Raw genomic sequence first — 21,129 nt, forward strand, 5'->3', positions numbered from 1 at the left:
ATGAATAAATGAATATTTTGTTTAAATTCATATTCTTTAGTTGGTTCATACTTTCTACATTGTTTTATACATTCGATCACATTAAGTGCATAATATTAAGTTTAATTATGCAATTAGGGTTTGTGAGATTTTGATTTACAAATTATAGCATATCCTTTTGGTGTGATATTGTTTGAATTTGTAAACTCAGTTATTTCTCATAAATTTGATCTTTATGCATTAAAACATTTTGTCATGGGCTCACAGTTTAACAAAATTTTAAAGTATATATCCAGTATATTATTATTCAAAATGTTGGGTCTCTTTTGGTTTGGACTCATCGGTGTTTGAATATTAAGTTTATACTTTAAAATCTCATATTGTAAATTACTTTAAGTTATGCAATTTATTTGGAATATATGAGTTTAATGTTTAATTTTATGCATATTTGTCCACCGCATAATATTATGTTTTTAAATTATGCAATTTTATTATGCCTTTAGCAATGCATACTTTGAGATGGAATTATATTAGTTCCTATTTAAGTTGGACTTACGCATAAACTTTAGTCGCGGTAGTGCCTGAATTTAAGCACGTTTAGTCCGCTACTTTTAGTTCACCATTTAAGCTTTAATCATAGGTGAACCCCACAGTTTTCTGGTATATACCCTACAGTTTTAGGTTCATACCCCCAAACAGTTATACATTAAGTATATATGAATCGGGGAGACATACTATTTTTAATGGCCATGACTTAAGAACATCTTGTGCCACTAGTCTCCTTAAATTGATTCTCTATTTAAGGAATTGGTTTTCAGTGAGACTTAAGTCTCTAACCACCTTTCCTTGGAGTATTTCAGATTTTCCCATCACAATTTGGTATAATTTGTTTGTCAAATTTTTTTAAGTATTTCTTGTCAATGTGATTTTATTTCGGTTCATTAAAGAATAGCCAAAGCATCTTTAATTTACTGAAGTCTCTTAAGTTTTCAATCTTGGTTAATTAAGGAATAGCTACAGCATATTCAGCTACCTAAGATTATTAAGTTTTAATCACATAAAGTTTAGGCAAGAATTTGATAATTGTCTAGTGATCTTATAATTTTAATTTGGTTTTGGAGTAGCCACAGCATCCTTAATCTGTTAAAATTATATATTAAGCGGTTTATTTTGATCACATAAAGTTTTAGACATATCATTTGTGATTAATTGTATGTAATATGATGAAATTTAGCCCACAGGCAATTTCGTTATGTTTGTATGATTAATCGGGATGAAATACTGGACTACGGTCATAATTTAGCCCACAGGCAATTATGTATCGGAATGTAGTTTAGTAGTTTTATCAGTGACGATAGAAATAAATCAATTTATTTACTTTATGGTTATTTGTAAATAATTTTCAATTCTATCATGAAGTTTAGTTGTATGATGTAAACTTTAGATCATATTTTTTAATTTGCCCACAGGGATTAAGAAAAGGAACATGATCTCTTAAGTTTTTTATCATAATGATAGCATAATGATAGCAATGAATCTTATTGACTAAACCTTTAGCCTACAGACAAGTTTTATGTCATTTGATTCTTCAACTCATTTGATAATGGTTTCATCATAAATAAATTTTTCAGTTGGATCTAATTGAGTAAAACTTTAGCCCACAGGCAAGTTTTATGTCACTAGATTCTTCTGGCTCTTTAGTAATTGTGGAAAATATTATCATAAGGGTTTCTTAATTGGATTTAATAGAATTAAAACTTTAGCCCACAGGCAAGTTTTATGTCAATAAATCCTTCAACCCATTAGATAATAATTTTGTCACAATTCTTAGAAATTATAAATTTAGTTCAATTATAATTCTAAGTTTCATGGTTTGCATTGGCAAAACATGTATTCAGTCACTTCCCAAAATTTAGTCACTTCTATTAATTAATCCACGAATCTTGTTCGGTTCTTCGGACTAACTATAGTAAGTTACGTGATTTGACATACCTCTTGGATTCCAATAATGTTAATATGTATCTTTTGAGCCAAATTCTACCTTGGTTTTGAAAGATGTATTTTGTTTCTTTTAGTATGTCCAACTATGGTGGGGAAATATATCTTCATTTTTTAGTTGGACTTTAATTGGAACCAAAAAATGATTATTTAGTATGTCTAACTAATGGTGGGGAGTTATGTCTTCATTTGTTAGTTGGTCAATAAATCAATTATGAGTATGTATGTTATTAAGTTCATTTTATTAATTTCGCTGAAGAATGTTTTAATCAGTGGGAGTGATCATTTAGAAAAAGATCATTAAGATACTCCACTAAAGTTTATGGATTTAAATGGCTTCATACATCCTAAATTGGATTGTATGTCAAACAATGAGTCCAAAATATTCCACAAGTATTAATCTTGTATTTGTTCATATAAATTCATAAGTTCAAATTATTGAACATTTGGTTGTGCAAAATATTTATGAAAATGTTGTAACCAAGGAATTTATTAGAACAAAAACATTTAACTTGTGGTGCACTGTCATTTAATAAATTCTTCAGTGATTAATAGAGTCTTTTCTTCAAAATTTATCCTGGGCCATTTTTGTTGTAAGGCTCAAAACAATTTTGTGGGACATATAAGTAAGACTCATTATGTTCAGTTCATTTAAAGTGAACATTGAAGTTATTTGGGAAGTTATGGTGTATGTTTAAGATTCCAAATTTATGGACTTAGACATTTGGTTTATTGTTTAAGTTATTGGAATGCTTCTGTGACTTGACTATCTTTTGGCTTTTTTTTGATGAGTGGGAGTGACAGACGTGTCAACTCCAAGCTCTTAGCTGTTAGAGATAGTACTTAAAGTTAACTTATAAAGAAGTCATGGAATATAGTTAGCATTATGCTAACATTAAGAGATCTCTACTTAAGGCATGCTTATAAAGTTTTAGAGATCATACAGTGTACTCTTTTGTACAATTTGGATGCGTTTTCTCTTTCAGTTGTGCACATAATGTATTTTGAGAAACATCCCTTAAGGTACCGAGAATAAACATAGGGTTTGTTCATTAAGGACCTAAGTTGGAGAATTAAAATGCATGTGATCATAATGGATACTACTCTGATTAAATAGAGGACATGTCACTATGATTCTTGTGTTTTGTTCTTTGATGAAGGTTGTGCTAGTACTTGCACCAAGTGGGAGAATGTAAGATTTTCCTTAATAATATATATATATATATTATATATTATATATTAGGGCCTTAATTAAGTGGTGCAAGTTGACTAGGCTTATTAAGTGGTCTGGTTGGACTTAATAACTAGTAGTTGTTAGTCAACCAAACTCTGTGCCTAATATAACCTGGATTGATGGGATGCAGGATTATGGTTTAGATAGCACATTCAGTTACGGTACTCAGACCGCTCAGTAGACATCAATACACCATCTACGGTTCTGAGTCAGGTCTGAGGCAAAACATGGCTAACGGTCTACCGTTAAGAGGCAACACAACAGGAACATCAACTATGGCTGGAGATCAACACGGCTACGCTTCCGCTATCATACGAGGTCAGGTTTCTCGTATACTATTGTTCAGTATTAGTTAGACTATTGTATATCTAACATAAATAACATAATTTAAATTTTTGAAAAATAATCCCTAGCGGAAGAAAGAACGAGAGAAAGGAAAAATCAAGTAATTAGAACAACATGAGAGCATGAGACTAGACTAACATGAGAGCATGAATTTTCTTTCAAGAAAAACGATATTTTGAGAGGAGAAGAGAGAAAACCACAATGGCTGTAAAGTCAACTATACTTTTCATCCTCTTTCCAATGGTTGGAATGCTACCAGGAACAATGATCGCAAAAGAGAACATTTATGTTATACAATTCAAACTCATTTTAAAATGGAATTGTATTATAGTAGTGCATACCCACTTCACACTCCAATAATGTGAGACAAAGACTTCTTCCAAGCCTTTCCACATCTGTTTTTCCAACTCAAATTGTCTACTTTGAAAATCAATTTCTCATTCACCCATTATCCGTTTTTAGTGTACAATATTTTGATTTCTTCGTCTCACTTCAAAGAACCATAACCCAATTTGACTGAACCCAAACTAGAAATGGACCCCACATATATTTGTACCACAAAATAGTCACTTAAAATCATGGGCGGATTTAGCATGGGGGCAGCTGCCCCCACTCACCCCACCCCCACCCCATATATAGCCTTTGTATGTATATATGTATATATAGTACATGTTTTACATATAAATATTTAAAAACTGATAAAGGTAACCAATAGTTAAGTTGGACGAGTTGGCAAAGGCGTTTCTGGGCTTGGGAAACGTCTGTGGTCCGAGTCCTTCCTCTCTCAACATTAATCTCATCCCCTTCCTAATTGTTTCTGTTTCATTATGGCTCAACATAAGGGTTTCTTTAATTGCTTCATTAAATCACTTACTTTCAACATAAGTGTTTCTTTATAATGTGTTGACACGATGTATAATTTATAATGTGTTTTTTATTTGAATTATTTTATTAAATTAATTATGTTTCATATTTTGTTATGAATATTTTTATAAAGTTTTAATGTGTTTTATTTTTTGTCTATATCCAATAATTTTATGACTATATTTCTTAAGTGTTTCATTGTTTTTCAAACTATAATGTTTTGCCCCCACTGACAATTTTTTCTGGATCCGCCACTGCTTAAAATATCATTTTTGCTAAAAAATTCCAACATCCAAATCCAAATAATAGTCTCATACGGTCATACCATTCTTAAGGAATTTGTATTATTATTCAAGTTGTAAGAATCTGAAAATCATTGAGTCCAAGTTTCCAACAATGCGCTAAGCAACCTTATAACAATCATATAAAGTGAAAATCCGTTTTGGGCAAGCAATAGTTGGGACCTACTTTTAGCCTTTAGGCCTAACAAGCTAACAAAGGTTGTTAATTTGTAACGCATTTTTTAACTAATAATAGCAGTCTAGCTCTCTCATTAGGTTAACAAAATTTTCATATACACTAACATTTTTGGTAAAAAAATTTATCAAACTTTATTCGATTTGTTTGGGTGAATTTGTTGTGCACTATTACACTAGAGTTTGTGGTAAATGAACGATTTGTTGAACTATCTTTACAAATTAAACTTGGCAAACGACAAGATTAATGCTTGTATTGAAGAGAGCTTATGATCTTTAGTTAAATAGTGAAAAAAATTAGGCCATGTTTGGTAAAATAGTTAGTTTATCAATCAATTTTGATCTATTATTTAAGAGCAAATACCAATTTTGGTCCTATGAGTATTAGCAAAATTACAGTTTTGGTCCAAATGTTTAATTCCTACCAATTTTCATCCACGACTATTGTTTTAGTACCAATTTAACCACTATTGATTGTTTGACTTGTTAAAAATCAATATAAATATTTAGTTAATCAGCTTTTTGTAGCTCCAAAATGTTAAAATTTAAAAAGTTGCTCAAAACAATTTTTTCAATTAGGTTTTTGAGAAGAAGAAATTATATCAAACAGCTATCAGCTAATAGCTAATTTACCAAACATCTTTTTACAATCAGCTAATGTTATCAACTAGTCATTCTCTCTAACACAAACAGCTAACAACCATTTATTAAACAGTGCTTAAACAGTGCTTATATGTAACAACGTCTCAACATAAAATTATATGAGAAGGTGTAATTAGAAACGAGAGCAACCATATTGATAAAACTCAAAATGAGGTTTTTGTCAGATTTAATTTGTTAGCTTTAGCTTTAATTTAGAGGGAAAGAAAAAAAAAAAATAGAAATTTTAGGGCGGCCACCCTTTGGCAGCCACACCTGTAGAACACCTTGGGTTTTCTCTCCTCCCCTCTCTCCCACCTATGCAAAATTTTGACCCAAAAAATCAAAAAAGCAAATCTCATGGTGTTGCTCTAATCAATTTGATCCCAATAAGAGTGTACCCATTGTGTCTAATTCTGAAACAAGGCTTTCACTGGGAATTCAGGGTCAATTTTTGTGATAGGCGTTCAGTAATTATAATGTTTTATGTGATATAATTAACGGGATAAGAAAAAACATATGACCAAATTGACATCGATAAAGATATTTTGCGGCATGTTAATTTCATGGAAAAGAAATTACTAAAAAGAAATACATTGTTTGATTCGTGAAAAATAAATTATTACGAAAATTAATTTTATTGTTTGGTTGAATTTAAAATTGTCAGGAATAATGAGTATAATGACGACGACGACGACGACGACAACAACAACAACAACAACAACAATAATAATAATAATAATAATAATAATAATAATAATAATAATAATAATAATAATAATAATAATAATAAAAATAAAATAATAAAGAAAGTTCTAGAGTGGAAAATTATCCTACTAATTTTTCACAAAAAAATAAATAAATAAATAGGGGGGAATGGAAATATTTTTTTTCTCATTTTTGAAGAAAACATTTTTCAGTGGAAAAAAAAAATCATGAACACAAAGAAAATTTAATTTTCCTCAAATTTGAGTAAAACTTTTTCATTTTCCATCTAACCAAACACCCCTTGGTGCAATCGTTATACCGTGGACCAGCACTATAGACCTTGGTCCTAAACGACGTAGTTTTGAATTTTAATTTTGACGGCGATCGTTTGTTATTCAATTCACGTTGCAGATTTTTTTTTATACTGTAAAACATGTGTATGTGTCTTGTGTTATGCGTTTCTGTGTCTCATGTTATTCAATTATATACCTTAAGCGTATGGATACTGTACCTGAAATAGATTAGTATTTGTCAAACGCACAACATATTGAATATCTTATTTTACAAATTTATGTCTTGCATTTATGTGCCTATAGAACATATATTATCTATAAATTAAATTTAAGAATAAGTGAATATATAACATGTGTATGTCTTGTATTGTGAGTTTAAAAGTATTGATTCTGTACTTAAAATAAATTAAAATTTGTGTTGAAACATGAAAAACGAAAAACTACAGAATCTATTAAAACTTAAATATTAAAATGACGTCGTTTTGATTCAGGGTCCTAAATGCTACGTATATAAATTGCCCCCTTGCTGATAGACGTTCAGTAATTATAGTGCTAACTTAAGTTTTGCAAACTTGATTTTGAAGTACTGATAATTGGACAAATGATTTTTTCTTAATGTTTTGTTTTTTTAAAATTTGTCCAATTTTTATATCAATATTTGTTCCCGAGCTAATATAACTTCATTAAATAATACGAGTACTTAACTACTAAGACTTGTATACTACACTATAATCTGTTAAGTTACTTAAGTATGGAAACAAATATAATCTTCGTTTTTATAATTTTATTTCTCCACCTTTTTCAACTAATTTTGATTATCGAATGGAAGTTGGAAAAATGGGTAAAAAGTGCATAAATCACTGTAGTAATAAAACACCAGTCAACAAATACTGTTTTTTATTTGTAAAAACAACATTAGAAAATGGAAGAATTATATCTACAAGTATCAACAACAAATACGGGGTGACATATTTTATAGCATCATCATCATCAACTACAAAGACGATCAGCAAGAGCATATATATCAAATGATTTTGTTCACTCAAAGTTTGGTTAGCTCCTAAAAGAATTAAAGGGAGAAAGAAATTGAAATTAAACACAGGCACAGGCAGCATAAGCGGTCTTTTCTCTGAGCATCTTTCAAGATCTCAAACAAATAACAATTAAACAATTAATCAAAATCAAAATCAAATTCAATGCCAACCCAAACCAGCCAAGAAACAGGCAGAAGACTCACCACCAGATTACGGATTAACTATACACCATCTTCTAGGCTACAGAATATGCTTCTGTTGAAGCTAATGGTAGTGGATAACCCATGACAAATTGGCTTAACTTCTAAAGCCGAAGGCTGACCACTTCTTTGATGACTCTTTCTTTGTCCTCTTCGAATTTGGGTCGATGAGGTTTTCCAGTGATTTTGCCTTTTTGTTTCTTGACTTGCCTGCTTCTTTTAGGAGCTCAGCCAGCCTTTTCTTCTCATCATCAAAGTCCGGATTTGCTGTTCCAAGCTTCTCCTCTCGCAATTTAAGAACGTACTCCAAAATCTCAATTGCATCTTCAACTCTGTACATTCATTCAAACAGTCGAGCATAATAATAAGATCAAAGAAACACAACCAGTTGGGGCAGGGAGGGATGAAGAACGTACTAATGAGTATTGACTGCAATATGCCAATATTACCTTCCCATTGCATCATAAGTTGCAGCGAGATTACTGTATACACCAAGTGTATCTTGATGGCAAGGGCCACACTCATGTTCTAAGATTTCTCTTGCTTCTTCAAACAATTCAGCAGCCTCGTCTATTTTGAACAACTGTACGCATGACAACCCCATTTGGTTCAACACCACTCCAAAGAAAGCTGATTTCCTCTCTCCACTGGCTCTAAGTTTTGCCACGGCACTCTCAAAGGAGCTTCGTGCTTCATCATACCTTCCAACCATATAAAACATGACACCCATCCGTGCCTCTATCCCAGCAATTGTGCTTTGCTGCCCTGGTTTATCCTCCAACAACTTCAGAGCCTTCACCAAGAGCTTTAGTGCTTCCTCGGGTTCATTAAACAATTCATATATGGCAGAAATTTCTGTCATTCCACTTGCAATCTCTTCTGAAGTTGTTCCAGGCACAGGTTTCGCATAGATCCTCAGTGCATTTTCACAGTATGATCGGGACTCCCTTAACTTTCCTGTCTTGTAGTACAAGTCAGCAAGCCTCACAAAAACAGAGGCAACTGAAGGATGGTTATCACCCTTTGATGATTTGAAAACAGTAAGCGCCTTCTGGTAGGAGAAAACGGCCTCATCAAAGCGAGATAGTGACAAGTAGATGTTACCAATGCTAACATCAATAGCAGCAACCTCATTTTCTTGTCCATTGGCAATCATTGCCATGCTGGCAAGCACAAGGTGTTCAAGTGCTGATTCATAATCACCTTTAGCCTCACATATGAGAGCCATTAACCGCCGATCAGCAGCTTCTTCAAGAGATGCTGGTGGGCTGTGCACTCTATGTATTTCCAGTGTTCTCTTACACAAATTCTCAGCCTCATCAAATTGCATTGCTTGGACATGTGCCTCAGCCAGGTATCTGCAAATGTCAGACAAGTCATGTCAAATTATGGGCAGCCAAAAAGATGTAACTGCAGCCAAATTATAAATTTTAGGAGAACCGTCTGTTATACACTTATGCACACAAAATTTTCAGTAACGAGAAATGCTTATAATAGCAGATTAAGTCCACAATAAGGAGATCAATTTCATATCTGAAAGACAACCAGTTACCCTATACGGCTATACCTAGATTCATGAGACTTGCACTTAGAAGTTACTCCCTTTGTTCCAATCTAAATTTGACTGGTTGCTTCTCAATTGTTTATGTAACCTAATTTCAGCAAAGGTGGCAAACATATTTCTCTTAAGATTTTGAAACACTGATTCTAGGTAGGAAGGTAACAATTTCAATCCCTGGTCTCCATATACCAAAATAGATAATAATATTATCATTTTTATTTTCAAATATTAAATTTATCATTATCTATGCTTAAGCCCAAAGTTGGTAATTTGATCCAGAGAGCAGTAAAAGTCAAAGAATGGGACAGAGTACCAAAATTGGCTCCCTTATTTGATAAACTGAGCAATAACTCAGTGCAAACTTCTACTCTAAACTGCTAAGATAAAATGTTCTCCAAAATATATATGAATAATACTTTTTCTGCTAATTCTATCATTCACCAAAACAGGTGCTAGCTCCACAAACATGATAAGAGAAAATAGACTTTCTTCCACAAAAGGACAACAAATATACAAATAATAATTCGCCTATTAACCAAAAATACCAAATATTTCCAACCAATTGAAAGTTTAGCCAAAACTTCTAACTTCTGTGATTCTTACACAATTTGATTTTTTTGGTTCCAATTTTCGTCCATTCTCCAAAATTTGTCAAACTTGGGCCAACCTGATTTATATTTTCATTTTCTAACATTATAATTTTAAGAATCTCTTTTCTAACCCCAAAAGAAATTCTTAAAAACTTTAGCATCAACTCATCGCCACCAACAAAGAGAAAAAACCTAATCGCAGCTCAAGTTACTATAGTTACCATCATAAGTTTATCAATAGATTTTAAGTCGCAAGGCAACATTCTGAATGTTACCTCAATCATAATAACCATCGAAAGCATTAAGAACAAGCTTCCAGTCACTATAGCTACAATAGATCCCACAACCCAACTTAGGGTTTTGTTTGTCATGGTAATGAAAAACAAATTGATTGAAGGAAGATCTTTAGAAACACTAGGGTAGAGAATAATAGTATTATGAAGCCTGATCAAGTTCATTTTCATCAAAAATAGGGAATTAACTAAAATTGCAAACAAAAAAAAAACAAAATTTAGTGTGAAATGTAAAAAATAAAAGTTCTGACCAGAATTGGTAATAGTAAAAGGTTTGGCTTTTTTGGCCTAATAATTATTATAATACCAGTAGTAAATTTACCAGAAAGTTGCTTCAGAACACAGTGAATTAGCATTAAGTTTTAGTGATGATATTTCCCATCAATCTGTGAGTCTGTGACCCATGTTTACGGAAAATACTACATTTACTCTCATCCTCTACTTCCAACTTTTACTCCCACACTTAAAATCTTATATTGATGTAGACACATGAAGAAAATAATCTATAGCCCTAAAGCCGCCACATAGGGAGTAAATTTGAGGGAGTAAGAGTTGGGAGTACATGTAGTAAAACTCCATGTTTACGGATCATAAGCTACACTATCTCTGGTAACTCTCTTAGCATTATTTAGATTCATGCCACATTTTTTTTCGCACAACATCCAGACTTCTAGAGAATCCTAATGACAACTAATAATATGATAAAGGTCAACAAAAATATCTTACTTTCATTAAACAAACACTATAAGCTTGATGCAAATTTTAATTTCCTAAAAATGTAGTAAAAAGAAAAGGAAATAAAATAATTTACCTGCAAGTCTCAGCAACTCTCGGATCAGTATCTCCTAAAGCATCCATCTGTACTTTCAGGCCTTCATTATAACACTCAATCGATCGATCCAGCTGACCGAGCATGGAATGAGTATCTCCCAGCTGCATATGCCCTGAAAATGCTGCAAGCGCGTGATCTGCACCTCTTGACGTATCCGGCACTGTAATGGCTCTTTCAAGCACCGGAAGAGCTTCCTCAAACCTGCCCAAGCTACAGTAAATAGCAGCCAAAACGTGCAGACTCATTGCCAGGTCGAGGCTAGGCTGGCCATCGACTGCGCACCTCTCAAAGGACTTGGCGGCTCGGAGTGCATAATCCAGGGCCTTATTCGGACCCTCACCGGACGCAATCGTGTCCCGAGCGAGCTTCAACAGGAATGGCCCGAGATCCGGGTTGTCAAGCGACGATTCGTCGATAACAGCCTTCTCCGGCGGCGATTTCTTCTTTCCGGAGCCCCGATCCGGCGACGGCTTGGCTCGTGAGGTGGACGGGGAAGGAGAGGGAGGACGCCGTGGAGCTGGCGAGCTGGGCTTCGTGTTAACATTCTCGGATCTACTCGAATTAGCTCCGATCTGGCCTTGACTCTCGTCTGGAACTGTGATTCTCAATGGCGTAGCTTCCGGCGGCGTTTTAACTGAAACTATTCCCGGCATTTCCTCAATTCACAACAGAAAAACAAAAACAAAACAAAACAAAAAAATCCCTCTTTCCCCTAAGAAAACCGATCGAATTTATCAAACCGATATCCTGTATTATACAATCGCCAAAAAGCGTTACCAATAAGTAATTAATGAGAGATTAAGAGACTGAATTATAGACTACAACAGGCCACCATTCTCTACTGTTGAAGAACAGTTTAGAGCTTAGGAGATAGAGAGAGAGAGAGAGAGAGGGAGGAAGATGAAGTTCAGCTGAAGACGAGACTGGGGACCAGCGGTCAGTGGACCGTCGACGACACCTGATCTTTGCATTAAGATCGGACCGGTTCAATCTCTGACCCGAATCTAGTGGGCCAGGTGATGACCTGGATAGCAATGATAGTTTAACCACAACCAATTAGGTGGCGACAGGTAATCCGGGCTGTTCGCAATATTCGGGTTTTTTCGGTTTGGGTATGATGGATAATTGGATACGATATGATTAGACCGGAGTTTCCGTGAGAAGAGTGCAAGCTGTGTGGTGCGTTGGATGTGGGAAGGTTGCCGTTAAACGCAATCTGACGGTCGAGATGAGGTTGGTCTAACACCCCCCTCTAAATCTCTAATCCTCCCTCTATAATAATGCTCCATTATTTGATTGGAAAAGACTCAAAAGAGCCAATATGGTATGGCCTCGTTTAATTTTGACAAAGAGGTGTTTAATAAATAATTGTTAATTGATTAGATTAGTGGGGTTAACTAGTAAATTAGTTTTTGGATAGTTTATTACATATAAAACGATTTTATCAAATAGTTGATTTGAGCAACTTATTGAATTTTAATGTTTTTGAGTAATAAGATATTGCAAAAAATTAATTAATGAACATTTATATTAATTGTTTAACCAAATCAAACAGCAAGTAGTCAAATAAGTCAAAATAAATTCATAGGTTAACTATTTTACGATTTTACCAAACATGGCCAAAAGACTCCTATGATTTTTATATCTTACTATAATTTACAAGTTTTGATTTTCTTTTATTTACACACACACACTCGCGATGTGCTTGGCATAAAATTCACTTTGTGATCTTAGCTGATAAAAAACAACAATAAAGTAAAATAATCTAAATTATGCATAGTTAACCAATTCAAAATGAAGTTTTGACTTAATGAGTGTATGTATGTATATATTGGGGGTGTAATAACCAATTTATTTGTTAAATACGATATTTTATGTATTATGCATGTTCATCACTAGTATATATTTAAAAACATATAAAGACATAAATACATGATTTCTCATATGTAAGATGTGTTTACAAGATAGATTATATATTATTATATTTTCTAAAGAGTCATTTGGAGGAACTGTGATTGGAAGAGTGTTACAAAAATTTTCACTTGAAAGTTAAATTCAATGTAAGTGATGTGATTTAAATAATCCAATTTCATTATTATTGATATAATTATTTTATCAAATTGAATTTATAGCAAGATGTGACATAATAATTGTGAAAGAGGTAAGAGATAATAATAACTCTAAAACGACATTTTGAATCAGTGTCTATTCGTTTTATTCTGAGATCAGCGAACAAGTTTGCTAGCTAATACTCTTACTAGAGCTACTCGTTCACAACCTGATCCTATGTGTTGGCTTTCAGTGATTCCTTCTTGTATTGAACACTTATTTTAATAAATCTAGTTCTTTTCCTTTCAAAAAAAATTGTGAAAGAGGTAAGAGAGAAGCAAAAAAAAAACACAAAATCAATAGGATAATAATCATCGTCATCATAAATTAAAATACTTTGATAGAAGAGGAAGTTAGATTTACTTTTGCCTCTCAAGTTTCAACACACATAATGACATAATGTGGGTGACCAACAAAGTGCAAATTAGGTACAACTTAAAGGAGAAATACTTTCCAGTCCCACTTTTTTTTTTTCTCCATATTGTTGTCATAACATCATGGGATGAGAAAGTAAAAGGAAGAAGCTAGGCTAGCTTGGGAATGAGCTGAGATTGAACAGACCATCCAGACACTGTACTGTTTCATCCCTTGCTCCCTTTCCCTGGAGGGGTGTGAGCTTGATTTGGTCCCCCTTCAGTGTAATCCTTTGCATCAACATACAACACCTGCATCAGGTGTGAATCCGATACGATATCACATTTTGTAGCTCATACACTCATGTATTTTTTGTCTAGTGACGAGAGAAATTCACAGTCACTATATACATGTTACTAAGGGATAAAGAATTGATAGCAACTAGCTTGGTTGGCGTGAGTGACCGTGTACTCTTATCCCTTAAGAGATGTCGGGAGTTTAAACACCCTCCCATAAAAAAAAAAAAAAAAAAATTCAATCTAACCAGTACTTTGCCCCTTAATTGGGCCGGTACGATTCGGACGGGAATTAGTCTGAATATGGTACGAGCTTAACTGTGTGTCATACAGTTAGGGCATGATAGACACACCTTGTTTTGGGTGATAGACGCCACAGGAACATCTCTTATGCCATGGCTGCAGCCTATATACAGAAAGATCAGAGAAGGTTGTAATCCTATGTATTGAGTTCAACATATATAAATACAAGAATATAATATGTACAACAATTTAATTTGGACCTGGAGACGAGACAATAATAAGTACTAGGAGCAGAGAAACAAGAAAGGTAGTGTTGGTGTTAAGAAGCTGCAGCTTCATGCTGTAATATGTTGCCACTCAAAGCTTAGCTTATTAGCTTTCTGGGTTGCAATTGGGCTGGCGGGTTGAATGCTATAATTTGTGCCTGCAGCCTTTTATAGCAGTGTTTTAGCCTAACACGTACTGTTTTAATTCTCAGTGCGGCTGTACTGTATAAAATATATAGTGGCTGTTTCAATTGAAGACTTTAATCTGCAAATTTCTGCAGTACCCATCAACTCAGATCACTGCAGCCTGGAATCACATTGAGAATGTTTGGTAAATAGCTGTTAGCTGATTAGCTGTTTAGTAAAAAAATGTTCAGTAATTTAACTATTTGTTGATAGTGATTACATATAAAATGATTTTTTAAAAAAAATAATTGAAAAAACTATTTTGAACAGTTTTTTGATTATTAATATTTTGAAGCAAATAAGTTATTACAAAAAGTTAATTAATCAAACACTAATTATTTAATCAAATCAAATAGCTAATAATGATCAAATAAGTCAAAATTAACCGATAGACTAACTATTTTACCAAACAGGACCATTATTTTTTCTAGGCGTTGAAAACAGACCAAACTTCTTATTTAGCAGTCATGTATTGTCTTCTTCCCTGGGGCCACTGGCTAAAGATTTCAACCATTGCATAATTACGAAGACCTCTCCGTTTTGGTAGGCACAACCCAACTATGCAATTCCATCTCTAACTATGCCAATTCAAGAAGGTTTTATTAAAAACTGTAGTGGCTGATCACTGACCTACAAAAGACGAAATTTCTTTACCCTAAGAGGAGAGATAAATTACAGTAACTTGGGAGGACCATTATCTGGTGTTCACAAAGAGTTCACCATATTAGGTGTAACTCTCACATTAGAGATACTAGAGCTCGATCATGTTTCATTGTCCACAATCTACCGCCTAGAAACCAACTGCCTGAAAAATTGTTTGATATCTATATATGTGGCTAATAGGAAGCTGTGGGCTGTGGGATGCACTGTTTGTTATGGAATCCCATTCAAATTTTCCTATGCATAGTTGACTTAATTATTATCTGATCTCTTTCATTTGTGGTTGGGCAGAAAGTCATTACTTTTGACTGAGTTCTCAAAGAATATAATACAACTGAAGAACTACCCACTATCAATTCAAGATTCAAGAATAATTGTAAGCACTGTATACCACTATACCCACACCTTCTCTTGATGCCAGCTAGCTAGCTAGGGAATTGAAGCAACTGAAGAACTACCCACTATACCCACACCACTGTGAGAACACCTTACTTTGATAAACTGAACTTTGCATTATATATAAGGTTAATTACTTTCATAGGGGGTCTAAAATGTACCCATCCAGTTCAGTGAATCATAAGTGTGTGCCTGTTGCACCGTACTAGCAGAAAAAGGATGGAGGAAAATGAGCTCCAAGGTTCAACTTTCCACTCATAAGTTAGGCAGCCATGCATCATCTTTGTAAGTTCTTTTGTCTTCCCCACTTCTTCTACATCTGTACTTCAACATCATGGATGTTATTATAGCATGATGAAACTTAAAACTACTTAGTAGGTTAGGTTATCTACACTCATGCAATTTTCTTTCGCTTTTAAAATGTCACATCACAAAATTTACAATTAATAACTATTCAATCTTCATTCATGCAATTTTCTCACCTCACTCTTTTAAAAATAACCCTCTATCACATCAACTTATTAAAAAAATTATTTTTCACCAGAATTGTATTTGCAATTCTGACAATCAAATTGCAAGACATGCAATTTGACCTGTCAGAGTTGCTACACGTAATGTCTAAAAAAAAAAAAAGAATTCCACATCAGCTTTGCAATTTGGAAGAAATCATGGATGCAGATGGCCTTAAAGTCCTTACTCATAAAGACTCCTTGTGTGCAGAGTGTATAAATAAAGAGTTCTGGGACTTAGAATTAGTATGACTAAACTTGAAACCTGAAAGCAACTTGTCCTTAGCTTGCTATCTTGCTTTTTTAGTTATATATATAACAGAGAGCTATATATTCTTTTTTTTTTTTTCAAAGGACATTTATTCTAATCTAATTAATCTTATTTAAAAAAAGAAAAAGTTGATATATGAGGTAATACATTGCTGACATGTTAGCTGCTGGTGATGAAGATGAAATAGGCAAATCAGCCGTCTCAAAACCTACTTAGCTCAAAGAAGTTGACATATGACATTTTTCTGGCAAGACGAGTAAGACACCCAATTCCAGGCCAATATCCAATAAGCAGGTTTCTTGTCCATTCTAGCTAGCTAGCTAAAAAGAGATGGCTAGAATTATCCAAACGGGTTCAGAATTTTCACCATCATGAAAGCTAAGAATGTCAACTTCTTTAATTTGCTGCAAGTAGTTAAAAGTTAGTCTTAGAATACCATCCTAAGGAAATGCATTCGGCACTCCAGAAATCTGGATCTTTATCCATTAGTACAGTGCTTCAATTCCAGCAGACATCTAGGGAGAGGATTGTGACAAATTAAAGGAAACCCCGGTCAGTACCAGATCGAACAGAACGCTGTTGAGTGGAATAAACAAAAGGGAGCACTTAGCCGTTTAACAAGTTTGACAAATTATAACATGGACTAAGTTCTACCTTGCATTATGGACACTGGTTCAAAATAACTTTAAGATTATGTGTCGGGAGTTATATATTCTGTACATGCAGCTAACTGTTTATGTGTTTGATTATATGTCTGCAATTAATATATTCTATACCTGCAGTTAACATATTTTGTATCTATAGTAATCATTTTATTATGTGCTTCCAATTTATTTACAAGTATATAAACTATTTATCGCAGATGAGAATCGCACTTTTGGTCCCTCAATTATTAATGCATTTGTAATGTAGTCCCTAGTTTTCAATTTAGACAGATTCGATCCCTCAATCTTTCTTACATTAGTCAATTTAGTCATTCTGTCATTTAATCACGTTAAACATTGTTTAGACCATGGACATTTTTGGAATTTTAAATACCACTGAATATATTTACCCAATTTCTTCCCCCTTCATCCTCCTATCTGCCATTTACGCCACCAAATATTCATCCACTGAAGGACTTAATTGATCAAAAAATAATTAATGACCAAATTGATAATTTTGTTATAGTTAAGGGATCATCTTGATAATTAACTCTAACTTCAACCATGCATACTTGCAATGTCAGAAAAATATTACTAAGACTTTCTACTGAGATCTAATCAAATGCTTTATGAATACTAGTAACTAGTTCATCCACATGCATGCCTGGATTATTTAATTTGGAGGTGTGGAGGCTGATAAGTTAAGTGAATATCAAAGCCATCTTTCTTTGCAGCTTCCAGAACTTCAACATTATTCATACTAATATGTGGACTTGCATTATCTAGTTGAATATATATATTCTTTGAACTACTCGGAGGTCATTTTGCTCGTATTGCAGGCAATGTTGGCAAATAAGGTCGAAAACTCAATAATAATCCTACGGAAAAGGATTATTATTTTCTTAGAAAATTTGAAATTTTTGGGAATTTCTAGAATAAAACAACCACATGGGCGAAAGGATTTTTATGGCTAGGTTGTAAGTACGAGTCGAGTTGCACTCTCTCCTTAAAACCTTATTTGCTGTCTCCTAAAGGTGTCAGGAGCGTTGCAGTCTAGGTTTCTCAGGATAAAACGTACTACAGTTCTAAGTTTTGAGCACTCAAACTTAGAACCAGGTGAACTAGAGCCTTGGAAGAACACAGAAGGTAGGTAGAGAAGAAAAGAAGAGCAGGGTTTCGATTTTGTTGTACCGAGGTATGTCGAGAAGAAGGGTTACCGAGGTATGTAGAGCTAGAAGAAGGTTTACCGAGGTATGTAGAGAAGAGGTATGTCGAGAAGAAGGGTTACCGAGGTATGTAGAGCTAGAAGAAAGTTTACCGAGGTATGTAGAGAAGAAGGGTTTCGATTTCGATTTGTTGTACCGAGGTATGTAGAGAAGAAAAGGAGAGTTGTACCAAAAAATCAACTGCTCTTGCACAACTTATACAGGACAAAGGGATTATAGACATACGAGAAAGAACCTCTATACTATACAATTCAATAAGCTTTAAAAGGCTCTTATATAAATAGTGGTGCAAACCCATTTCCAAAACCAATGTGGGACAAAAGCTTCTTTAAAGCTTTTCCATCTTTTATTTCCAACTCAAATGGGTCTACTTTGATAATCAATTTCTCATTCACCCATTATCCGTTTTGAGCGTACAATATATCAATCTCTTCGTCTCACTACGAAGAAACCGAATCCACTTTGACTCGACCAAAATCGAAGTGGACCCTACTAATATTTTTCCCACAAAATAGCCACTTAAAATGTTATTTTATGATATTTTTCCAATAGGCAATACATAATCAATCAATCATTTTTTTTTTGTAACTTCTTTATTTACATATTCAATGGCCTTAGTTTCTAAGGTTCCAGTTTCTCGGTTCTTAGTTCTACGCTTAGTTGGTTCTTTATAAACAAATGGAAACATCCAAATTTTTCCATCAACCATTTCATTTCTTTCTAAATCAAACCGAGGGCGAGCACAAAAAAACATAACTTTTGTTATAAACTTTTTACTTTTACAAGTATGATATAATAATTCATTTTCCTCAAGTAACATGTAATATTTTTGAGAAGTTATTGAGAGGGAAAAACATGATTCATCTATATGAATATGGTCGTACATATCTATGAAATATGGATTATTATGAGATGAACTTGAATCAATCATAGATGTGCAGAACTGTAATCGTACCTTTTTGGTTTTCCTCTGTTAACATAGACTTGGTAGCATTTGAGCGGGATTTCAGATCACTCTTTAACTCTCCAGCGAAGGCTTATTTTTTTACATGTTTAGTGCACTAGCCATAGATCGAAATTTTGTGCATGCAATGATTCAACGGGATTCTTGAAACATCTTTGAGATTGATCTCAATCATTTTCCTTCGAACTTTACTTGACAAATTTAGACAAATATCAACTGGAAGACCATTTGTAACACAAGCAATCCTTTTTTAATTTCCATATTCGGCTAACAATTCTCATAGAAACATAGTACATACTTGCAACATCTTTAACTAACTCATAATTTACTTTTTCATTATCACTGTGTTTTAACAAAGTTTCAAAAATAATATTTCTCTTATCCTTGGAACATTTCGTGCTTAATTTCACATTGTGAACATCATTAGAACTCTCTTCATATATAAACTCCATTAGCAGACAACAACTTTTTTAAAAAGAATTACAGAAAACCTCTCTGTGAAGTACTGTAATAAAGAAATCAAAGAAATGCTCCCTACAACCACGCTATATATACTAAGCATTCTATTGACCACAAAATAAACAAAATAGAGTAGCATTCAAAAAAAAAAAACAAAATAGAGTATTTTAATCCATAAATATAGAATCAAATTTTGGCAAAAAATGTTGCCGAAATTTTTTCTCAATTTTGGTGATCCTACTGCCTATATAGACACAAACTAACTTTTCTTTAAGAAGTACAGAGCATTAAAAAAAATGAGAAATAAGAGTGCTCTGTATACTCATCAAGTGCTATGTATTCCCATTTGCAGGATTAGAGATTCAATCAAAATTTATTTTTAGAAAAAAAAAAAAAAAAAACCTAGATTGAAGGAGAATTAAGAATAAATTTTCAAAAGTTTTAATCTTCAAAGTCACTATTTAATTTGTAAAAAAAAACTCCATATATTGAGTGTAGAACACTAACCTTGATTTCAATTCTTCAAGTGGATTGAAAGATTGCAAAACCCATGCTCCAATTTCATAAAAAATTTCATATTTATGTGTGAGTGCAGTATAATTTGACAAACAAATAATTCCCGGAGTATCGTGTTATCGATCCATAGGGAAGTGAGGTATATTAAGCACTAGCAATTAATTATCCTTGTGAAGCTAATCTTAGGATTTATCATGGGTGACTGCATAAAAATAATTAAAACAAAGAAAAGTTCAAGTTTGTAAAAACAATAGGGAGAGGATGAGATTCCTACCATTCAAGTGTTTAATCACCTAGTGCCAATCTTATGAACAATATTAAAACTGGGTTCAAACGAGTGTGAGAATGCAAAGGTGATATAGAATTACTCCCATAACCTCTAACTCTAGTGCATATTCATTCCCGTGATATAAACATCCAATAATATAAGAACAAGCATTCATAATAATGTGCAATAATCAAGAATAAAACTCCCTAACATATATACCATCTCCCAAGGTGCAACAGTTAAGTGCAATTGTTTGTACTCTCAATTATACCTAACTCCCGTTATGACATAAATAAAGCTATGAAACAAGTAATTCGGGCCCTAAACTACTAGCAACAACAATATAAGCACAATTGCAACACAAGTTAAAAACCCAAGCATCAATATATTAAGAATCTGAGAGCACAGGCATATAGGTTCATAAACATTTTTTAACCAAGAATCTCTAATGAAATTTAGCCAAGCATGGCTAAATTATAAATAGCAATTATAATAAAGAGTTTTACAAGCAATCAAAGAGAGTACAAGAATGAACCAAGTGATTCTCCCAAATCTCTCTAGCTTTCTTCTTGCTTCCCAAGACAACTTGTTACTCTCGCTTCTCTTCTTTCTTGTCTCCAAAGAACTCTGAACTAATCTCTAGGGTTGAGGAAAGGCGGGATTTTATAGCAGGAACAAAACTCGGAGAGAATAGGAAATTTCCGCGTAAAACAGGC

At 33.5% G+C, this 21,129-nt stretch overlaps 1 protein-coding gene and 1 long non-coding RNA gene across 2 annotated transcripts; both read right to left on the minus strand.

Moving 5' to 3' along the window:
• Positions 1 to 7,484: 7,484 nt before the first annotated feature.
• On the minus strand, positions 7,485 to 11,991 carry LOC109148154 (protein KINESIN LIGHT CHAIN-RELATED 2). Its single transcript, XM_019295971.1, has 3 exons — positions 11,026 to 11,991; positions 8,220 to 9,128; positions 7,485 to 8,102 (listed from the first exon to the last, which is right to left on the minus strand). The coding sequence occupies exons 1-3, from the start codon at positions 11,697 to 11,699 to the stop codon at positions 7,868 to 7,870; spliced, it is 1,818 nt and encodes a 605-aa protein (XP_019151516.1). The 5' UTR covers positions 11,700 to 11,991; the 3' UTR covers positions 7,485 to 7,867.
• A 1,464-nt stretch (positions 11,992 to 13,455) lies between these two features.
• LOC109147882 lies at positions 13,456 to 14,476 on the minus strand. The gene is made up of 3 exons (XR_002048720.1): positions 14,309 to 14,476; positions 14,159 to 14,211; positions 13,456 to 13,820 (listed from the first exon to the last, which is right to left on the minus strand). It is a non-coding gene; the product is annotated as an uncharacterized LOC109147882 (long non-coding RNA).
• Between the last annotated feature and the right edge of the window lie 6,653 nt (positions 14,477 to 21,129).

The sequence above is a fragment of the Ipomoea nil genome, unplaced genomic scaffold (assembly GCF_001879475.1).
Source record: "Ipomoea nil cultivar Tokyo-kokei standard unplaced genomic scaffold, Asagao_1.1 scaffold2036, whole genome shotgun sequence".
NCBI lineage: Eukaryota > Viridiplantae > Streptophyta > Magnoliopsida > Solanales > Convolvulaceae > Ipomoea > Ipomoea nil.